The 21,240-nt window shown below is 46.2% G+C and overlaps 1 protein-coding gene across 1 annotated transcript; it reads left to right on the plus strand.

The window, feature by feature from the left end:
- Positions 1–162: 162 nt before the first annotated feature.
- On the plus strand, positions 163–19,718 carry LOC119453933 (uncharacterized). The gene is made up of 3 exons (XM_037715969.2): positions 163–277; positions 15,540–17,459; positions 17,495–19,718. The coding sequence occupies exons 1-2, from the start codon at positions 174–176 to the stop codon at positions 15,904–15,906; spliced, it is 471 nt and encodes a 156-aa protein (XP_037571897.1). The 5' UTR covers positions 163–173; the 3' UTR covers positions 15,907–17,459; positions 17,495–19,718.
- Positions 19,719–21,240: the final 1,522 nt, after the last annotated feature.

The following is a 21,240-nucleotide window of genomic DNA, read 5'->3' on the forward strand; positions in this document are numbered from 1 at the left end:
TTGTGCGCGCGTCTGGTATCATACCACGCTTGTTAATTTAGTTAGTATACGTATGTTTCCAAGTTTACACTGCCGATAAAGCCTTGCTTCGTATAAGTGCTTCGCCTTTCGGGCGAAAGTGCAACTTTTTCATTCATTGATTGTTTGGGCATTATTTTGTTTTAGGAAAATGCATGCACGAAGGAAAGCTAATGGATCACGATGAAATCATCAGAAAGGAGGACCCCTGTGAGTCATACCGTTGCGACACTCACCGGAAGACGATGCTGGTTGACCTGTGAGTAAAATTTTGTTCAAAAATTAGGTATTGGACACATGAAAGGTTGTCAGACCCTAATTTATCCTGATAGCGTTTAAAACACAATGCTATCCAATAGACAGCAGAGGTTAGTTCCTTTATTGCGTCGTAGCGATTAGACAGGTTATGAGTATTGATAGGGCTTTCGAATTTCACGGCAATGGGTTCGCCTTCTTCTACAGAGCTTAGTGATACGTGGTGTACTCTTGCGCCAAATGCAAAAAAAAAAAGCGACAGGAATACATATAGAGTTAAGGTGCCTCCGATGCACACAAATTTTGACATGCTTGCGAAGCGGTTGGAAAATTCTATTAGGCTACTGTATTTGCAACAACGAAGACCACAGCTATAGTACTATATAGTGATGGCCATTTCGTATGAGCAATCGAGGTTTACTATAATTAATGTATTACGTGTGTCTATGTGTAAATAAATAAATGGATAAATTGCTTAGATAAATGTCCGCTATACCAAAGGTACTGGCAGCGGCGTGGAAAGGCTGTGCCAAACGCGCTGTAAGATCTGAAGGAGTCACCAGCCATCCCCTAGTAGAGACATCACGTATGACTTACTACTTTGTCTGAGCATATCGACCCTGTCCGTTTACATCAGGGTGTGCGCAGTCACAAAACGCTTGTGTCTTCAGAAAGGTACAATTAGAATACTTGAGGATTATTATAGTTGCGCATAACAGTTAGAAGTAGCCTAGGATGAAAAGTGCTTCTGTACGGTATGTTTAAGAAAGCCACGAGCAGCCCAGAGAGGAGGCGTGCTCTTCGAGGACGCGAGGCAGGAGACTGTACATGCACAGAGTACGGTACGGAACGCCAGCTTTAAAGCGAAATTAAATCGCTATATGGTAATAACTGCACGTAGGAAACAGGAATATTCATGATACTGGTTACTGCATTCAGTTTAGTTATTCAAGAGATATTAAATCTAGACTAGCTCTGAAGCAAATGAAGGCAGCATAAATAAAAGTATATAAATGGTAATATTCACAGGAGACCCTGATGACGAGAAAGAAACTTACAGAAGAATAAAATTGGGCTGGAGTGCATACGGCAGGCATTGCCAAATCCTGACTGGGAGCTTATCACTGTTGTTGTAGAGAAAATTTTACAATCATTGTATTCTACCGGTGCTAACATATGGGGCAGAAGCTTGGAGGTTAAGAAAGAAGCTCGAGAACAAGTTAAGGACCGCGCAAAGAGCGACGGAACGAGACATGCTAGGCCTAACGTTAAGAGACAGGAGGAGAGCCGTGTGGATCAGAGAACAAGCGGGAATAACCGATATTCTAGTTGATATTAAGCGGGGAAAATGGAGCTGAGCAGGCCATGTAATGCGTAGGATGGATAACCGGTGAACCATTAGAGCTACAGAATGTATACCAATAGAAGGGAAGTTCAGTCGAGAACGGCAGGCAACTAGGTGAGGTGATGGAGTTAGGAAATTTGCAGGCGCAAGTGGTAACCAGCTAGCGCAAAACAGAGGTAATTGGACATCGCAGCCTTCGTCCTGCAGTGCACATCAATATAGGCTGATGATGATGATGATTGCTTTCTTCATATTTACCACATGATGATGATGATGATGATGATGATGTTTATTGGCATCCCCTTTGAAATAGGGCGAGGACAAATAGACACCTAGCCTGTTTGATTTAATCAGATTTCACAACTTCTAGCGCTGTCTAGCCTTTTTGTCTACGTCACCTCGATTTTCACTTTCGTATTTAAAATCCCCATTACTATATTTCACCATTACCTGCCTTGTGATCGTTCCGGCGACATCAATCTCTTCCCTGCTTTTTTAAGCCGAAAGGCTTACATGCCTCATCAGATGGTGGCATTGAAAACGCGGCGTGCGGTACAGAAAATCATGTGAGCTCGCCTCGCGCGTTCATCGTCTTCCACAGCTCACTCCGATGCCGCTTGTCATGCCAAAAAAGGCAAAGTTTATTAAGCTAGAGGTAATTCAGGCACTCGAATCCTCGACCTTCGGTGGGAGTCGAACCCACGACCTTGGTTGTTAAGGCGAAGTTAATTAGGACACAGGTAATAATAGAGTTCATTAAGGCACTCGATCGCTCGACCTTTGGTGTTTATTATGGCGAAGTTAATTACTGCACAGTTAATTAAGGTAGCGTCAGTTAAAGCCCTCGAACCCAGGACTTTTGGTGGGAGAAAACAAGTAATAAGAAATAACAACGCATTCGAATGAGAATGTCAAGTAATTTAATTAATGTCTCTTGAGCGCGCAGGCGTTCGACTTCACCCTGTTTGGCGTATGCTAATTAAAGTGACCGTCAATTTTTCCAGCAATACTGGAATCATCTCTTACTTATGTCCACTGCTGACCAGTTAATTCTTCCACCTTCTTTGAATCCCAACGCTTACAGGCTTACAGAAGATGGGCCCTCCCTACGGCTCTCACTGCGTGAATATCTTCGCTTTCTATTACGATGTTGCGAGTCGTTTCCGGGCTGTTTTTGGAGCACGCACATACCTCTTCCTGTTGCGCATATTTGTTCCGTTCTAGTTTTGGGCTCAGGAAGTCAGCTCGGGCCTCAAATAGCAAGGCACTGCCTATTGCGTTATCCCATATTTCCCTCATTATCTTCTCGACATTTTTGTAAATCACCACGGTCATTTTTTTTTCAACCTTTGCATCCCATTTACCGTCTCTGTCTCACTTTCTTTTTTATGATTACTGGTCTGTATTTACACTTTCAGTTACCCTGTACTTGGTTGCCAACTTCCTTGTCCCCTTCTTTCATTGTATCCTCACTTGTGAGGAACAGATATTTGTGCATTTAAGCTGGCCATTTATTTTCATCTATGCTCCTTAGCCTTTCTTCAAAACTAATCTTGCTCTGCGCTTCTTTGATTTTAAAAGAAGCCCAATCCACGTCTTGTTTCATTCGTATTTGTGGTTTTACCATAGGCCCCCAAATCTAGTCGGTCCACCACCAGAGGGTGGTGGACCGACTACAAGATTTCTGATTTATAGCACAGAATTGCATTTGTGAACGTTAGCACTCGCGCCATTACTTTTTTCCAGTTTGCTTGCACTACGTCACATTTATTGCAGCCCCAAAGTGATCTATGCTTCATTATTGCTACTTGGACTTCCATTTGATTATTATATCTTGGTGGACGCTTGAGTAGGTATTTTCTTCCTTTATGTGTACACCCAGTTACATTGCTTGACTATGGGTATCACTTCCGATTCAATTGATACCACGTGATCACTCGTGTTTTCATTAAAGATGCTATTTCCATATTTCTGTGTGCTAGACGTAATGCCTAGATTTGTCGCTGCATTGCTGATTAAACTCGTAAGTCCCTAAATTCCTTGCATTCTCCGTTAGTAGCCCTATATCGTCCACATACATCAGCCAAACGACCTTCAGCTACAACTTTTACCCATTATAAATGTAACACAAATCAAAACTTAATTTACTGCTTACCAGTCGTCTTTGTATGCCCTTAAGATAAAGCGTGAACAATTCAGGGAGAACACATCTATGCTTGAATCCTCGGTGAATTTCCACAACTTCATTGCATTTCCGGCCTGCCAATCCAATTCGTACTCGGTTGTCCCCATATATATATATATATATATATATATATTTATCAACAACTCCACGAAATCGCCATCGATGCCCTCATGCAGGATAATATCGCACAGCAATTCCATGTCTACATTCTCGTAAGCTTCCTTAATGTTGTTACGGGGAGATCTTACAGAAAGGGGGGTTTATTTACACTATTTACAAGGAGGCTAAAAGTGTGGCAGCAAAAACAACGATGGCAGCCGATAGACTTCACTTCGTCCTCATCTTGTCCGCTCTGCATTTCAGCATCTTTTTCTATACCTGCAGGACAACTGGCTCGCGACAGTATCTAGAAATGCTATTCATAAACGTCTATTTTGAGCTATTGAAATTTCGAGGCACTGCGTTAGTAGAAACCAATTGTATAAACAGCAACTTGACATTATCACCGCCATAAGTCGCAAAATAAAGGGCACTCGTCGAAATCCACTAAAAAGTACATTTGTACTTACGCACATTCGGGCTCATACTCACAAAAATTCCGACTGTTACTAAGACTCACGGGTCGGCCTGAGTTTGCGTGAGTCGACTCATGACTGAGTCTCTATCCCACATGTGACTCCGTGTATTTTGAGTTTGAGACTGTATGTGACAATGAATCGATATGACCCCAAGTAATATTATGAGTGCGTGTATTCACTTGCAGTGTGCGTTTGATCCAGGAGACTTGAAAAGGACAGTGCAAAAAGTGGTTATGTCTCTTTTGTATCAGAGCTGTCAGGCTAGCAAGTTCTGTTTTCGAGTTTTTTGTGAACCATAATTGAGCTAATAAATTTATTTGTATTCCGTGCGCTTCCTGCGCCTACGTATTGATAGTCATTCAGAGCGCATTTTTTCCAGCCCGCGTCACTCACGCGCTTCTGCATACGTGTTCTATGGGCAAATGTGATTTTGTTCGAAAAGGCCGGAAAAGAAAAACTAACGCAATCGCTCGCGGCCTAGCTAGTGCCATTATTTCCCTCCCTCGTAGGCACACATAAAGGCTCGCTCGCTCGCAAGCACGCTTACCGGGGTGTCACGCTTACCGTAGCACACTCGGCGCGATCACGCGCCACCGCCGTGAAGCCAGTGTTGCCACAACACGTAAAAAAATAGTAGTAGATTTTTTCGCGAGAAATCAGTAGAAATCAGTAGATTTTTTATTTCAATTTTTGCACTCAGCTTAGGATCCCACGAATTCAGCGCTTATATTAGTATTCTGTTGTAGTAGTGTAGCTTCGAAGAAATAGTACAAAAATTTACCCAGAGATTCTTGGCGATACTTTTGAAAAACCGGGGATCTAGAGAGCCAGTGTCAAGCACGAATTTAAAACCAGTGAAGTCCTCCGTCGGCCTATTTAAAGGCGTCAGATGGTAGTTAGTACCTGAAAGCTTTAGAGTATAGTATCTTCCAGACAGGGGCAATTGGAGATCGCTGGGAGAGGCCTCCGTGCTGCAGTGGACATAAAATTAGGTTGATCATGATGATGATGATCCATAAATAAGAAAACATGATTCCGTTATAGCTTACGCAAATAAACTAAAGACGTAAGTAAGTGGGGTCCTATTCTCCTGTGGAACAGAGTAGGCGCTCGAAGCGCGGCATGAAAAGAGACATTGGTTGTGGTTCGATAGTTTTGATTTCATTGTTGTGGTTTCATAGTTGTGGAAACTGTAGTGCACCCACTTTCACAAATTCACTACCTCACATTTCCCCCACTTTGCTGAAAGACAGAGGTAGCGCCACGTTTGAGAGTCTGCAAACGCAAGAATGTATGTTAACCTCGGAGCCAAGCAGCGTTTTTTTTTTTCGCTCGCTAGGTGGCATCACATTAACATAAACTCTGTACTGAATAAGTAGCAGCTTTTGCTTTCGTTTCAGTATAAAAGCAAGAAAATCAGTAGATTCAAGCGCTTTATCACTGAATCAGTAGAAAATTTTAAAAATCAGTAGATCTACTGATAAATCAGCAGCCGTGTCATCACTGCGTGAAGCCTGTGCGTGGCCTACAAATTGCATCTCGCGTCGGTATGCGCGAACGCTGCGGCAACCGGGATCCGCTCTCTCGCTTCTTTCTGGACACGCTACGCCATCTATTTGCACTACCGAGAAGTCCATGCGCGGTCCCCTAGGCGGAAATTGTGGCGCGCGGGTGCGTGGCGGGTGCGTGGCGCGCGGGAAATCGTGGACACGCTGAGCCCGCAAAATGAGAAATCGCAGGGAATTGTGGGGCGCGCCATCTGCTAGCAGCTACAGGTTCGACGGACGACGCGGCGGCATCGGCGGCATGCCCAGCGCACGTGTTTTATTGCGATAGCAATTATATGGACACTTCAACCGGATTTCTGCCGTCGGCGTCGGCGTCGTCGCCGTCGCCGTCGCCGTGAGGTTCCGTATAGATAAAATCTTCGCCACGTACCGTATGCCCGAGCGGAAGCGTGCGGGGACGCGCGCTATCACGGAGAGCGAACGCACTCAATCTCCCACGCGCAAGCAAGGAAGCGGGAAGCCAGCGCCGGAGGGAGAGGGGGGGGCGCACTTTCACTCTGCCAACAACCGCGCTCGTCGCTCGCTCGCACCGTCTCTTATCTCCACACGGCTCTGACCTTTATGCGCCGCGCATTCGCCGCTCAGTTTCCGTTGAAGCGATAGACCGCACTTACCTTCGCCGCTACGGCGTATCCGCTTGCTGCCAGAGTTTTGACGGTCGTTGTCTGCAGTCATTCAGTGTGATCTATTCATGTTTGTTTGTGCGCGCTCACACCACGCTTTGTTCATTCAGTTAGTAATAGTCGGGCCACATTTTCCAACGCACGCTACACATGCAATGCTGCCCGGATCGGCAGTGCAGCGCTACAGGTGTGTCCCTTCGCACGCGCTGCCCACGGGAAGCGCTTCTCATCAACACCACCGTTTCACACGCGCCTTCTCGTGGTCATCGAGTCTCTCTTCATGTCGGTCTACTTACGCCGCAGCACACCTGCTTACTTAATCAGCTCATGTTTACTACAATTCATATTGCTACCAAAGCCGCTCACCTTACTTCGTATGACATTGCTGTGTTGCTATCGCATTCATTGCTTGGCCCTTAGGGCGAAACTGTGACATTTTTTTCAATGCGGTTTCCACTGTCAGTCGAGCGAAGCTTTCCGTCCGCTTTGTCGACCAGCAATGGCGTACCATTCGTGCAGCTGATTTCTAGGTTTCAGTTCACTCTGGGCGCGATGATGACGAGCCAATAAAGGCAAGAATACGCTTTTATTCATAAACGAACTCTGGTTTTCGCTTGGGCGGCCTTTTTTGTTTCTGCCAGGTTTAGCTCTACATTTGCCGCTGCTTGGACGCACCGTCACTGACTGCTCTGCCTGTGGGTCAGTTATTTTATGAAGCGTATAGAAGCACTACTTAGAAAATCGGGTGCTGAGGCGATGGCTATAGCAGCCTGGTAAATACTGCCCTATGATCGTCGCTGCAACCGATATCGCCAGTAACGGCGCAGCTAGCGTAATTAGAAAATGAAGTACTGAAAATGTTTGAACACAGCTGCGCGTTGTCAACGGAATTTCTTGGTCAAAACTCGAGGTTCAATTGAAGCTGTACATAGTTAAAGTTCTCGCTTTTTTTGTCAACAAGATGGGGAAATGGTCGCATCGCCGACATATTACGGCTGCACATTATCTCTATCTGTATTCAAGGAACTAAGGTGGGCTAGTTAGTTACGAGTATTATGTATGTATCTGGCTGTGTCACGTATAAATTTGCGCCGTAAAACCATGTTTCATAATAGATCTATATGTGCATGCGAGTACTGAAATAGTTATTATTGCTTGAGTCAATGTTAGAGAAATCGGGATCGAATCCCGGCCACAGCGGCCGCATTTCGATGGGGGCGAAATGCGAAAACACCCGTGTACTTAGATTTAGATGCACGTTAAAGAAACCCAGGTGGTCAAAATTTCCGGAGTCCCCCACTACGGCGTGCCTCATAATCAGATCGTGGTTTTGGCACGTAAAACCCCATAATTAATTTTTTTTAATGTCAGAGAAATAAATCTCTTGGGGAATCATTCCGTGTCGGACATTACACAGTTCATCGCCACCTGATAAGTGCCACTGTATGTTCATTTTCTTTTTGTTCACTGATGGTTCAGTTTTGGAAGTGGCAACCATGCCTCTGCTGCTTGTGCACAGCTGACTCAGCAAGAGACGCTGCAAGGCCGTAGTTACATGAGTTTACCTTTAACGCTTGAATTTGAGCAGCCAACGGCTGAACAGCCAATCATGGTTTTGCTAGGCGGCTGCAACCGGGTAATCTTCGTGTGTGACAAAGCCGGACTGCAAGCGCATCAATAGGCTTCAACGGCGAAGCGGTGACGGCGGCTGCGCTTCCTCGAACCGGAAACAACGAGTAGACTGCGCATCCCAGAATCCCTCGCTCTTTTACGGGTCACCTATTGTTCCCTCGCTTGGCGAGCACACAGTGGCACATACTCAGTGACCTAAGTTGTCGAGAGGATACTTGAACAGCGGCCCAGTGCATTTGTGGTGCGACCTGCGTCGGGTCCGTGAGGAACCCTTGTGACGCAGGTTCGATTCCGCTGGGCCTCGAGTAAATCTAATGGATCTTATTCGCTAGTGTTGACATTCGCTTAATGTCAACTAGAATATCGGCTATCCCCGTTTGTCCTCTGATCCACACCGCTCTCTTCCTGTCTCTTAATGTTCGTCCTAAGATTTCTTGTTCCATCGCTCTTTGTGCGGTCCTTAACCTGTTCTCGAGCTTCTTTGTTAACTTCCAAGTTTCTGCCCCATATGTTAGCACCGGTAGAATGCAATGATTGTACACTTTTCTTTTAAACGACAGTGGTAAGCTCCCAGTCAGGATTTGGCAATGCCTGCCGTATGCACTCCAATCCAATTTTATTTTTCTGTAAATTTCTTTCTCGTGATCAGGGTCCCCTGTGAGTAATTCACCTAGATAAACGTACTCCTTTACAGACTCTAGAGGCTGACTGGCGATCCTGAATTATTGTTTCCTTGCTAGGCTATTGAACATTATTTTTGTCTTCTGCATATTCATCTTCAACCCAATTCTTACACTTTCTCGATTAAGGTCCTCAATTATTTGCAGTAATTTGTCCCCAGCGTTGCTGAACAGGACAATGTCATCTGCAAGCTCAAAGCTGCTGATATTCGCCGTTGATGCTCACTCCTAAGCCTTCCCAGTCTAAGAGCTTGAATACTTCGAAGCATGCAGTGAATATCATTGGAGAGATTGTGTCTCCTTGCATGACCCCTTTATTGATAGGTAACTTTCTACTTTTCTTGTGGAGAACCAAGGTAGCTGTGGAATCCTTGTAGATATTTGCAAAGATATTCAAGTATGCCTCCTGTACTCCTTGATTTTGCAATGCTGGACATGTGCTAATATATAATTGCACCTTGTTGATAAACCCAGAACCCACAGAGCATATTTGAATTAACAGGATGTACAAATGTACACAGGTTATTAAATAGCTCTACAAAAAAGGAGTGCCAGTTCCTGTCACTTGATTCTCATTTTAATGCGATTAGCATTTTTACCAAAACTCGCGCACTCTACGGGTTGTTTCAAAGTTTCTATTTATGTCTGTAACAGGTTTCCTACGAATACGTTGATTTGGTAGTCAATTGTATGCTGCTGTGCTAGCTGATGTGCTGGGGCAACCATGTCCAAAAAGAAGCGGTGGACTGACTTGGGTGACTGAGTAAATGACAATAAGTATGTACCGGCTCTTGAATGAACCTTTTTGATGCCAAATTGAGCCACTGGATATGTGCCACTCTTAAATCAATCTGAAGTCGAGGTTTTGACGGAAGCCAGTCTGGTCGGGAGGCGTCATGAAGAAGGGACAAAAAGAAGGACACCGACCACAGAAAGAATACAAGAAAAGACGTTTCGGCTTCCCTGACGGGAGCCTTGTTCACAATGAAATCAAGGACGTGCGATAGAATGTTTATACGGTTCTAAATTATGACGTAAGCAGTGCGTGTAGATGGGGGCGAGGGTTCCGTCATTCCGGTTGAGAGTGTTATCTGTCATTTGGATTATGAGGGATTCCAAGTGGTGTCTTGAAGTCAAATTTCTTTATTTTTCTAATATCTTGGCGTTATCCTAATCATACCTGCGGCCCAAGTGACCTGCATGTTCTGCCAAGGCGTTTGATTCGACTTCTTTTCTTTTTGACATCGTTGACATGCTGCTTCAACTGCTGTTCGAAAATGCCTGTCTCGCCAATGTATACGCAGTCGCAGTGCAGTCTTCACGTGGAATCCCTTAGACGATGCCACGAAACTTTGTCTTCGGAAGCTTGTCCTTCACGTTTACCAGCCGATGGCGTAATTTTTGAGATGGCACGTGAGCTACCTGGACGTCATAGCCACGTAGAACGCGGGCTAAGCCCTCGCTCACACCGGGCACAAACGGTATGTGAAGACTGCGACTGCGTATATATCGGCGAGACAGGCAATTTCGAACAGCGGTCGATGCAGCATGTCAACGATGTCAAAAAGAAAAAAGTTGCATCAAATGCCTTGGCAGAACATGCAGGTGACTTGGGCCACAGGATTGATTGGGATAACGCCAAGATATTAGAAAAAGAAAGAAATCTGACTTTAAGACACCACTTGGAATCCCTCCTAATCCAAATAACAGATAACACCCTCAACCGGAATGACGGAACCCTCCCCCCCACCCATCTACACGCGCTGCTTACGTCATATTTTAAAACCATATAAACAATGTATCGCACGTCCTTGATTTCATTGTGAACAAGGCTCCCGTCAGGGGAGCCGAAACGTCATTTCTTGTATTCTTTCTGTGTTCGGTGTCCTTCTTTTTTACCCTTCTTCTTAAATCAACCTATTTGACACCCACGTGGCCACTGCATATTGATCCCTGCCAGGTGCTGCTCTTCAATGACAAAAAATATATCCTTTACATTTACTAGGCGGTGGGTGTATTCGAACGGACGTCGTACACCGGGTGTTCAAAATTAAGTTTTACAGAATTTTTAACAATCTCCTGTAGCAGGTTAGCATAATTCTTATCTCTGGGCTGGGTTATTCGAAGAGGCGGACATTAGTATCTCGAAAAATCGAAACACATTTTCAACGAACTAACAAAAATTCACTACTTAAATTCTTAGTTAATTACTTGAAGATACATATTGCAATTTAGAAATTGTAGCCGGTGAGCTTGTCAGGGGTATCCACATGGAATGAACTTCCAGAATGACACCAGTGTGAAGATATGCACTATCAAACTCGTCGTAAAAATGCACTGTTTTTCCACTTACTTTTTAAATCAAAATGCTGTTTTATACATCGAAGCACAAAACTAGAACGCCCACACTAGAACACATTTTGGGAAGTGATTGTCATCCTAGAAATTCATTTCAAGTGGATGCGTGTTGCAAACTCACCGGCTACAATTCGTAAATTGCGCTATGTGTCGTAAATTAATTAAGAAGTTCATTCATGAATTTTGTCTTAATTAGTTGAATATGTGTTTCGATTTCTTGTGATGTCCGCCTCTTCGAATAGCCCAGCTCAACGATCAGAATTATGCTACCAGCCACAGGCGATTTTTAAAAATTCCGTAAAATTTAGTTTTGAACACCCCGTATATTGAGGCAATTGACTTTAATGCGATTAGCATTGAAGCAATGTAGCCATATACCGTATTTCCATACTCAATGGCAAGTTGTCTATTCTGGCACATGTCTAAAGTCAGACGACCAGTTGCACAACATAAGTGGCCACAATTGCCTATTTGGCCACATACACTGTGGCAGATGCCCTAATGAGCATGCGTAATGGCCGAAGTTGTCAATTCGGGTACATACCTAGTGTCAGACGACCAGTTGCACAAATGCAGTGGCCACAATTGCCTATTTGGCCACATACACAGTGGCAGATATCGTAATGCGCTTGCACAATGGCCCAAGTTGTCGATTCGGATACATACCTAGTGTCAGACGACCAGTTGCACAAATCTAGTGGCAACAATTGCCTATTTGGCCACATGCACAGTGGCAGATGTCGTAATGCGCATGCACAATGGCCCAAGTTGTCGATTCGGGTACATACCTAGTGTCAGACGACCAGTTGCACAAATATAGTGGCCACACTTGCCTATTTGGCCACATGCACAGTGGCAGATGTCGTAATGCGCATGCACAATGGCCCAAGTTGTCAATTCGGGTGCATACCTAGTGTCAGACGACCAGATACACAAATCTAGCGGCCAAAATTGCCTATTTGGTCACATAGACAGTCGCAGATGCCCTAATGAACATGCGTAATGGTCGAAGTTGTCAATTCGGTACATACCTAGTGTCAGACGACAAGTTGCACAAATCTAGTGGCCACAATTGCCTATTTGGCCACATACACAGTGGCAGATGCCCTAATGCCCAGGCACAATGGCCCAAGTTGTCAATTCGGGTACATACCTAGTGTCAGACGACCAGTTAGTTGCACAAATCTAGTGGCCAGAATTGCCTATTAGGCCACATACACAATGGCAGATGCCCTAATGCCCATGCACAATGGCCCAAGTTGTCAATTCGGGTACATACCTAGTGTCAGACGACCAGTTAGTTGCACAAATCTAGTGGCCAGAATTGCCTATTAGGCCACTTACAGAATGGCAGATGCCCTAATGAGCATTGGTAATGGCCGAAGTTGTCAATTCGGGTACATACCTAGTGTCAGACGAACAGTTGCACAAATTCAGTGGGCACAATTGCCTATTTGGCCACATACACAGTGGCAGATGCCCTAATGCGCACGCACAATGGCCCAAGTTGTCAATTCGGTACATACCTAGTGTCAGATGACCAGTTAGTTGCACAAATCTAGTGGCCAGAATTGCCTATTAGGCCACATACACAATGGCAGATGCCCTAATGAGCATTGGTAATGGCCGAAGTTGTCAATTCGGGTACATACCTAGTGTCAGACGAACAGTTGCACAAATCTAGTGGCCACAATTGCCTATTTGGCCACATACACAGTGGCAGATGCCCTAATGCCCATGCACAATGGCCCAAGTTGTCAATTCGGGTACATACCTAGTGTCAGACGACCAGTTAGTTGCACAAATCTAGTGGCCAGAATTGCCTATTAGGCAACATACACAATGGCAGATGCCCTAATGAGCATTGGTAATGGCCGAAGTTGTCAATTCGGGTACATACCTAGTGTCAGACGAACAGTTGCACAAATTCAGTGGGCACAATTGCCTATTTGGCCACATACACAGTGGCAGATGCCCTAATGCCCATGCACAATGGCCCAAGTTGTCAATTCGGTACATACCTAGTGTCAGACGACCAGTTGCACAAATCTAGTGGCCACAATTGCCTATTTGGCCACATACACAGTGGCAGATGCCCTAATGCCCATGCACAATGGCCCAAGTTGTCAATTCGGGTACATACCTAGTGTCAGACGACCAGTTAGTTGCACAAATCTAGTGGCCAGAATTGCCTATTAGGCCACATACACAATGGCAGATGCCCTAATGAGCATTGGTAATGGCCGAAGTTGTCAATTCGGGTACATACCTAGTGTCAGACGAACAGTTGCACAAATTCAGTGGGCACAATTGCCTATTTGGCCACATACACAGTGGCAGATGCCCTAATGCCCATGCACAATGGCCCAAGTTGTCAATTCGGTACATACCTAGTGTCAGACGACCAGTTGCACAAATCTAGTGGCCACAATTGCCTATTTGGCCACATACACAGTGGCAGATGCCCTAATGCCCATGCACAATGGCCCAAGTTGTCAATTCGGGTACATACCTAGTGTCATACGACCAGTTAGTTGCACAAATCTAGTGGCCAGAATTGCCTATTAGGCAACATACACAATGGCAGATGCCCTAATGAGCATTGGTAATGGCCGAAGTTGTCAATTCGGGTACATACCTAGTGTCAGACGAACAGTTTCACAAATTCAGTGGGCACAATTGCCTATTTGGCCACATACACAGTGGCAGATGCCCTAATGCGCACGCACAGTGGCCCAAGTTGTCAATTCGGTACATACCTAGTGTCAGATGACCAGTTAGTTGCACAAATCTAGTGGCCAGAATTGCCTATTAGGCCACATACACAATGGCAGATGCCCTAATGAGCATTGGTAATGGCCGAAGTTGTCAATTCGGACACATACCTAGTGTCAGACGACCAGTTGCACAAATCTAGTGGCCACAATTGCCTATTTGGCCACATACACAGTGGCAGATGCCCTAATGCCCATGCACAATGGCCCAAGTTGTCAATTCGGGTACATACCTAGTGTCAGACGACCAGTTAGTTGCACAAATCTAGTGGCCAGAATTGCCTATTAGGCCACATACACAATGGCAGATGCCCTAATGAGCATTGGTGATGGCCGAAGTGGTCAATTCGGGTACATACCTAGTGTCAGACGAACAGTTGTACAAATTCAGTGGGCACAATTGCCTATTTGGCCACATACACAGTGGCAGATGCCCTAATACGTATGCACAATTGCACAAGTTGTCAATTCGGGTACATACCTAGTGTCAGACGATCAGTTTAACCTTTCCAGTGGCCACAATTGCATATTTGTCCACGTACACAGTGGCAGACGTCCAATTACCTATCCAGAATTGCCAAAGTTGACTATTCGGGCACATACCTAATTTTACAGGACCAGCTACACCAGCTGACCAGTGGGCAAAGTTTTCTATTTTGGCAGATACCCAGTGGCAGACGACAAACTGCCTATACACAATAGCTCTCAAGTTGTTTATTGGGGCACATACCTTGTGGCACACGACTAGTTGCACGTATCCAGTCGCCACAGTTTTCCGTTCGGTAACACATTTAGTGGCAGATGTCGAGTTTCCTATACACAATAGCTCAAGTTGTCTATTTCGTACTTGTGGGACACGACCAGTTGCCCAAATCCAATCGCCATTTTCAGTGCCTATTTGGCCACAAACCCAGTGGCAGACGCAGAATTGCCCAATTCCACATACACAACGACCCAAATTGTCCATTTCCAAGTAGACCGTTTCGGCACATACCCTGTGTGACATGCATAGTCGCCCTATTTGTCTATTCCTAAGTTGTCTATTTGGGTACATAATAAGTTGCACATATCCACCTGCACAAATTATCGTTCAGGGCGCACACTCAATGGCTGACGCGGAGTTGCGTATTGAATGATACAAGCTTTCGTGAAAGAGGATAAATACGATCAAACATCAAACATACGGCGAACTGGCTGAAATTCAAAAAATGCTAACAATACTAAAATCCAGCAGCGGTAAGGCCATGTCATGCAATCCAATAACATATAATTAAGGCATAGTAGTCAGCGATGTTTGAGACAAGCCATTCAAGGTCATATAGCAATAAATACCTGCTAAATACCTGCTATAGCAATAAATACCTGCTAAATACCGCATCAGATGTCGTTTATTGCACACTGGATAAAAATTGTGAGAAACTGGGTGAGACAACTAATAACACATTCTTACAAAGTACGCTTTGAAGAAACTGTATGGCATGGCGCATTGTCATTAAACTCAACATTTCGCACATCTGATGCAGCTGCCATTACGGCCTCTACCAGAAGGCACCCCCTGGTTGCGTTCTGCGCAAACGGACCGGTGATTTTCCTGCCTGCTGCCCATGGCCCGACTGCAAAGCTGCCGAAAGCATCGAGGGAAGCGAAAGCGACTCATTGTCTGCAAACGGAACGACTACGGACGAGGCAGTGACGGATGTTTCTGACCTTATCATCCCCGCCAGCCAACACAATACTAACAAACAAGACTCGAATGAAACGCCATTAAGAGCTTCTGATGCATCGCTTGACCAGCTGAGCTCTACAACTACAAATGCACCCAGTTTGTCGGGACATACGGCAGAGTCAGATTCCGACCATGTGACTACTCCGGCTGAAGCAGCATCTTAAAAATTGTATTCGCAAGTGCCAGTATTGCATCCACTTTTTACACTTTAAATTGTAACATATCTGAGTGGCTTAGCTTCCTCGAATTTTATAGAATTTTACTGGATAAACTTCAGTTAAATGAATTCAAGCAAACAACTAGCGAATTGGCCGGCATTGATGGCAATATCGGTTTTGGACTTGCGTAGATTTTTTACTTAAGGAATCTTGTTCTTTCAATTATAAACCACAGTATTTATTTTGTTACTATTCCCACTCAACTACAAACCACAATTTTGCATCCATTGCACTAAAATGGAGTATGTAACAAATTTAATAAAAATTATAGCCTGATCGCCATTGTCCTAGCATAATCGAAATTCTGGAAAGAATTTGGAAGGCGATTTAACCTCTAGACGAGGTCGATTAAAGACAGTGGCTTCTTGAGCGACACAAGGAGACAATGAGTCGGAGTACGGCACTCTACCGCATTACGCCTTGCGTGAGGGGAGTCAAAGAGCGTCGGGCTGCTCACATCGTTTCTGTCCAACTTTCTGGGTCGGCCCACATTTGCAGGGAGCTAATGTTCACGGGATCAATTTGGAGTGATTGCGTGCGGCACTCTATCGCGTCAACCCTCCTGTCAGCGGAGTAGGATGAGCGTCATACTGGTTGCCTAAGTTATTTACTAGACTATCTTCGAGATAAGCCACCACTTTAGAGCGCAGCTCCTAGGCGCCCGTTCCTTCACTGAGCGTCACCGTACCTCGGCGTCCCTCGTAACCCGATCGAACTAAAATCCCGATATAATAAAAGTACCGCCATCTACTCTTTCCTCCGCCACCTCCTCTCCTAAAGCGCTTGCTTTTTTCCTTACTTTTTGCTTGCGAAAGCCATGTCGACGGTGGCGCACCTAGAAAGTCCACGTTGAAGCTTTCAGGCCGGGCGCGCGCCGCCGCCGCCGCCGGCGACTGCGGCTGCGCAGAGGACTTTCAACATGGCTGTGAGGCGGAAAAAAAAAGAAAATATAAAGAAGTGAAGAGCGCGCGCTATCATCGTCCAATCGGAGATACAGGAGAGAGAGAAGCGGCGTTTATCAAAGGATGGCGGTACTTTTCTTATATAGGGATTTTAGATCGAACGAGCACAGCGAAAGATCAAAGCGAACGCGGAGCGCAGCGGGAGATGAAAGAAAGCATGAGGCGGAAAGCGGAGGGGAGATGACCTGTGCATGCGCTGAGTTGGCGCCGCGTGGGCGATCTCATCTGCGCTTCGCAGGGGGGGATGGCAGGTAGAGAGGGCTACGCTCATCTGCGGCGTCAGCTGCTGAGGGTAGTTCAGGGTACCAGTGTGTGTTATGGGGATCACTTCTCCTGCAAGCGGCGATGGGGAGCGGCTACGAACGCTCAATGTGACGCTCCCTTGGGTGTTGTCGCCGCTGACACTAGTTGCACGATTTCCCCGCAAAGGGCGGCTCTCATCGTTGGTGGAACGAAAGCGTGCAAAGAAAAGCGTAGTGTCACGCAAGACGGGTTGGGCGGCGACGATGGCTACGATATGGTGCCAGACTAGTGCGCGTCGTCTGTATAGAAACAGAGCGCTGCATAAGCAGGGTCTGTCTGCGGCGGCTGCTGTGAATCGCACCCACGGGCTGCCTCTCGCGATCTCCCAAGTAGCGAGGCCGTCGCGCCACACTTTGCTCCGTTTGCTATGTGCCGCATGAGACAGATTGTCCGCGCCGTCAACACTACTCACAGCGTTCCCTTCCTAATAAAAACTGTGTACCTATATAAGCATCATACAAAATATTGACACGCGAAATGAAAACACGAATAGAGCTGCGCTCGAATTTTGCATTAGGAAATATCGTAATCGTCAAGGAATTTTTTTACACTGCAGATAGCCACGCTGATAGTCCGCACCTTTAGACTGCACATACATAGGTCAACGACTCAAATTTAAAAGCGAAGCTTTATATGGCTAGGCGAAATGAAAAAGCGTCTGTCCGTCGCCTGTGTACTGCAAACTATTGTTATCAGCATTGGCTCGAGCGTCATCGTCTTCTTCCGCAGCTCGCTCATTCGAGCCTCGGGTTGCGCTCGTGTTCCTGCTCGGCACGCGGTCATGCCACTGCTCTCGCGTTCGTCGTCGTCTTCTACGTGCAAATTGTGAATGCGCCTCCTGGCTATCCCTGACAGTCAGGGGATGTGTAATCGCCTCGACCTTCTCTCTCTTTCCTTTCTCTTTTCTTTCTTCTTTACATCCCCCGCCCTTTCCCCAAGGCGCTGAGTCGTGCTCCCTAAAGGGCTGCAGAAAATACCGCCTCTTCCTCTTTACAACCAAAATCTCTACCACAGCTGGCTCTGTTGCCGCTGATCATTCTAGCGTGTAATTTCACTTCTCTTCTGTCGTCATAATGGGGAGACCGCGTTTACGGGGGTATGAGCCATGCATTATTTTTGAAATAAATAAAATTGTCCTACGTAACGGACAGATGACAGGGTGTATACCGCAGCAAATCCTCGCGCATTGCACTCACGTCATCGGATGTGCGGTGTCACGATGACGTTATGGAACGCTGATCGGAAGGTGTTGAGATCAATGTCAGTGAACCGTCCCTCGTCGTGACGGGTCAGCTTGAATGCGGCATGAACTATCGTACCCCCTACTGCAGTAACCATGTCTTCGGCATAGTTGACTCTTGCCATGGCAAGAATCTACCACTATCCACAGAATGCACATCTCGTTAATTACAAGGGCACATTCCAGTAAACATAAAGTTGATGACAAAGAGGACGGTTAGGTATAGGACAAGCTTCGCTTATCATCCATCTTCACGGAGTGGAAGGGCCGACAATTTTTTTCATGCACTATCTTCGAGCCAGCCCACAAGAAAACTAGCAGTAATTCGCTATCACTACTTCACTACTGCCTGTTATGAGTGGCTTTTTAAACGCGTCTATTGGTACATTACATAAGCATTGTTTCCTACCGGGTAGAATAACGCAGGTCCCTACCGATAACTTTTTCACGTTTAAACGATTCTCTGGAATGCAATATGACTGCATGGGCATTGTTTTTTGACTATCCACAAATAATTTCATAGTGTAGGCTATGCACTGGTATTATTCAAACCTTTTGGCTAGGGTTGCACGGCTCCTTCCTTGTCTCCTGAAAAATTTATTATTGGACAGAGGTCAATATGTTTCATTAGAAAAGTCTCAATGCGTGCTTTCAGAAATCACGTCTGGAGGTCTCGAAGCATAACCATCAAACGGTATTTTAATTTACAATTTATGGCATTCACCTTCCCGTAGTGGAACCTGTTTCTGTTAGTATCACTGCGTTTCTATAAACAGACGACACCATTCGTGTATCCCCAGCGCCCAACGGTTCACATGCAATCTCGTTGCTTCAAGTTGGGACATACAGGGCTATGTATTTGCTCGTAGGTAACGTCATCAGTGCAAGAACGCCAAAAATGCAGTTTATACGTTTTCATAATTCTTCAATGAAAGTGCATTTAGACCACCGGTTTCCTTAAACACGTCCGTCTGTTCTACTTGCACTTGCAACCCCACTCCTTACGCATCTCTGTCGAGTATCTTGACACAAGCTTCGATAGCGATCTTATATGTAACTGGGTCTGGAATAAATTTTCCGTAAACATCGATCCCTGTCTCGTATGCTTTACCCCATTGCCTTCTTAATGCCTTTGTCCATGCGCTAAGCGAATGTCATGCTTTTTATACAGTGTGTGGCGGTATAGACTTACAGTTTACGGGCATTGTCCTGTGCGTTCGCAAGAGTAAGCTATTTCATTTTTTTTTCAAATTTTTTACACTCCAGAACATACAACCTTAGCCTTGGAAAGAACAATGCATTCGAAATATCAGCTCTATCTGGCTTCGAAAACCAATTACTTGAAAGTGTCGTTCTTAAGCATTTTTGGCACAGCCCTTACAGATTCACAAAATATGGCAAAAGAACGTGCGATTATTATGTTCCGGCCTCTCAGAACACTCTACCCCCGAGCGTGCTTCACTCGCGAAAACAGCGCAAGAAAGGGGACAAATAAAAGAAAACGAATGACAGCAGCTGAATGTCGACATCGTAGTTTGCCTCGGCGAGGCGGATACCCTGAATTGCTGTCTCAGCTGACCCGGACAGGTACGTTATCAGATCTTTAAATTCCTCTGTCTTGGAAAGAGAACCATTGCCCTGAATGCTTGCCTGGTACTGGTCCCAAAAGCCTTGCCAGTCCACACCGCTCCCCAGAAAAGATCGGGATGTGCAGCTTTGGCAGATCAACGCGGTAAAACGACGCAGCGGACGACACTTCGGGCGCGGCGGAAGGGCCAGCTGGGTGTGGTGGCGAAGCAAGTTGCGCTGTAGGACTCGCGGTGGAGTCCACGGAGTCAGGAGAGATCCGTGGACGTGGCTCGGTAGCAAAGCTTGTCTTGCTCAAGCTGACCTTTTGTCCGTACTCGAAAGGTGTAGTCAGATCTGCCTCCAGGTCTGCATCCGTGAGCGTGTCTTGTATTGCGCGATCGAACACAACGAGCTCCGCCTGCTTCGCTAAGACGAGCTCGAGTAGCTGGTGCCACACCCGCACAGGACAGGGGTGGCCTCATTTGACAGCAGGGCGCGTCTTCGTCGATCCGGACGAAGATGTGCTTGGTGCGTAGTTGCTCCTTGGCCGGTACTCGAGGGCCGGACGACAGGGTGTGTTTCGGCACCACTTGTAATATAGAAAAAAACGACGGGCATTCGACCCGGACATCTGACTCGTCCTGCCCGTGGCTCTGCTCGTTCTCGGCGCACCTGCTCCATCTTCATTTGCAACACTCCCCCCGCAGCCCCGCGGCCCCGGCGGGCGCGCGAGGCCGTTCGGGTTGCTCAAGCCGCCCGGAGCAAACCGCTCCCCCCCCCCCCCCTTCCTACTCTCCCTTCGGAGCGTTGCGCGTGACTGGCAGACGGCGCTTCCTTCCCGCTCCCCTCTCTTGCGTGCGCGAGATTGAGCCGCGATTGCCGGCTCACCCTCCCACGCTTTCATTCGCACATACAGCATACGACGCTCGGCGACGATTTTGTCGCCCTTGGACTTTATACGGAACCTCACGGCGACAGCGACGGTGACGGCAGAAATGCGCCTGGAGTGTCCAATAATTGCTATAGCAATAAAAAGTAGCAGTTTCGCCCGCAAGGCGAAGCATCGATTGCGATAGCATATTAGTAGACAGCTATACGAAGTAAGGATAGTAGTTTTATCGCCCGTATAAAGTTGTGAACATTCGCTTACTAACTAAATTAACATGGACGGTGTCACGCGTGCACAGGTAAACATGAACACATCTC

The sequence above is a fragment of the Dermacentor silvarum genome, chromosome 5 (genome assembly GCF_013339745.2).
Source record: "Dermacentor silvarum isolate Dsil-2018 chromosome 5, BIME_Dsil_1.4, whole genome shotgun sequence".
Taxonomy (NCBI): Eukaryota; Metazoa; Arthropoda; class Arachnida; order Ixodida; family Ixodidae; genus Dermacentor; species Dermacentor silvarum.

Coding starts and splice junctions, on each gene's coding strand:
- LOC119453933 (XM_037715969.2), top strand. CDS start 174: ATGCACGAAGGAAAGCTAATGGATCACGATGAAATCATCAGAAAGGAG. Junction 278..15,539: donor AAGACGATGCTGGTTGACCT/GTGAGTAAAATT, acceptor CATCTGATGCAG/CTGCCATTACGGCCTCTACC.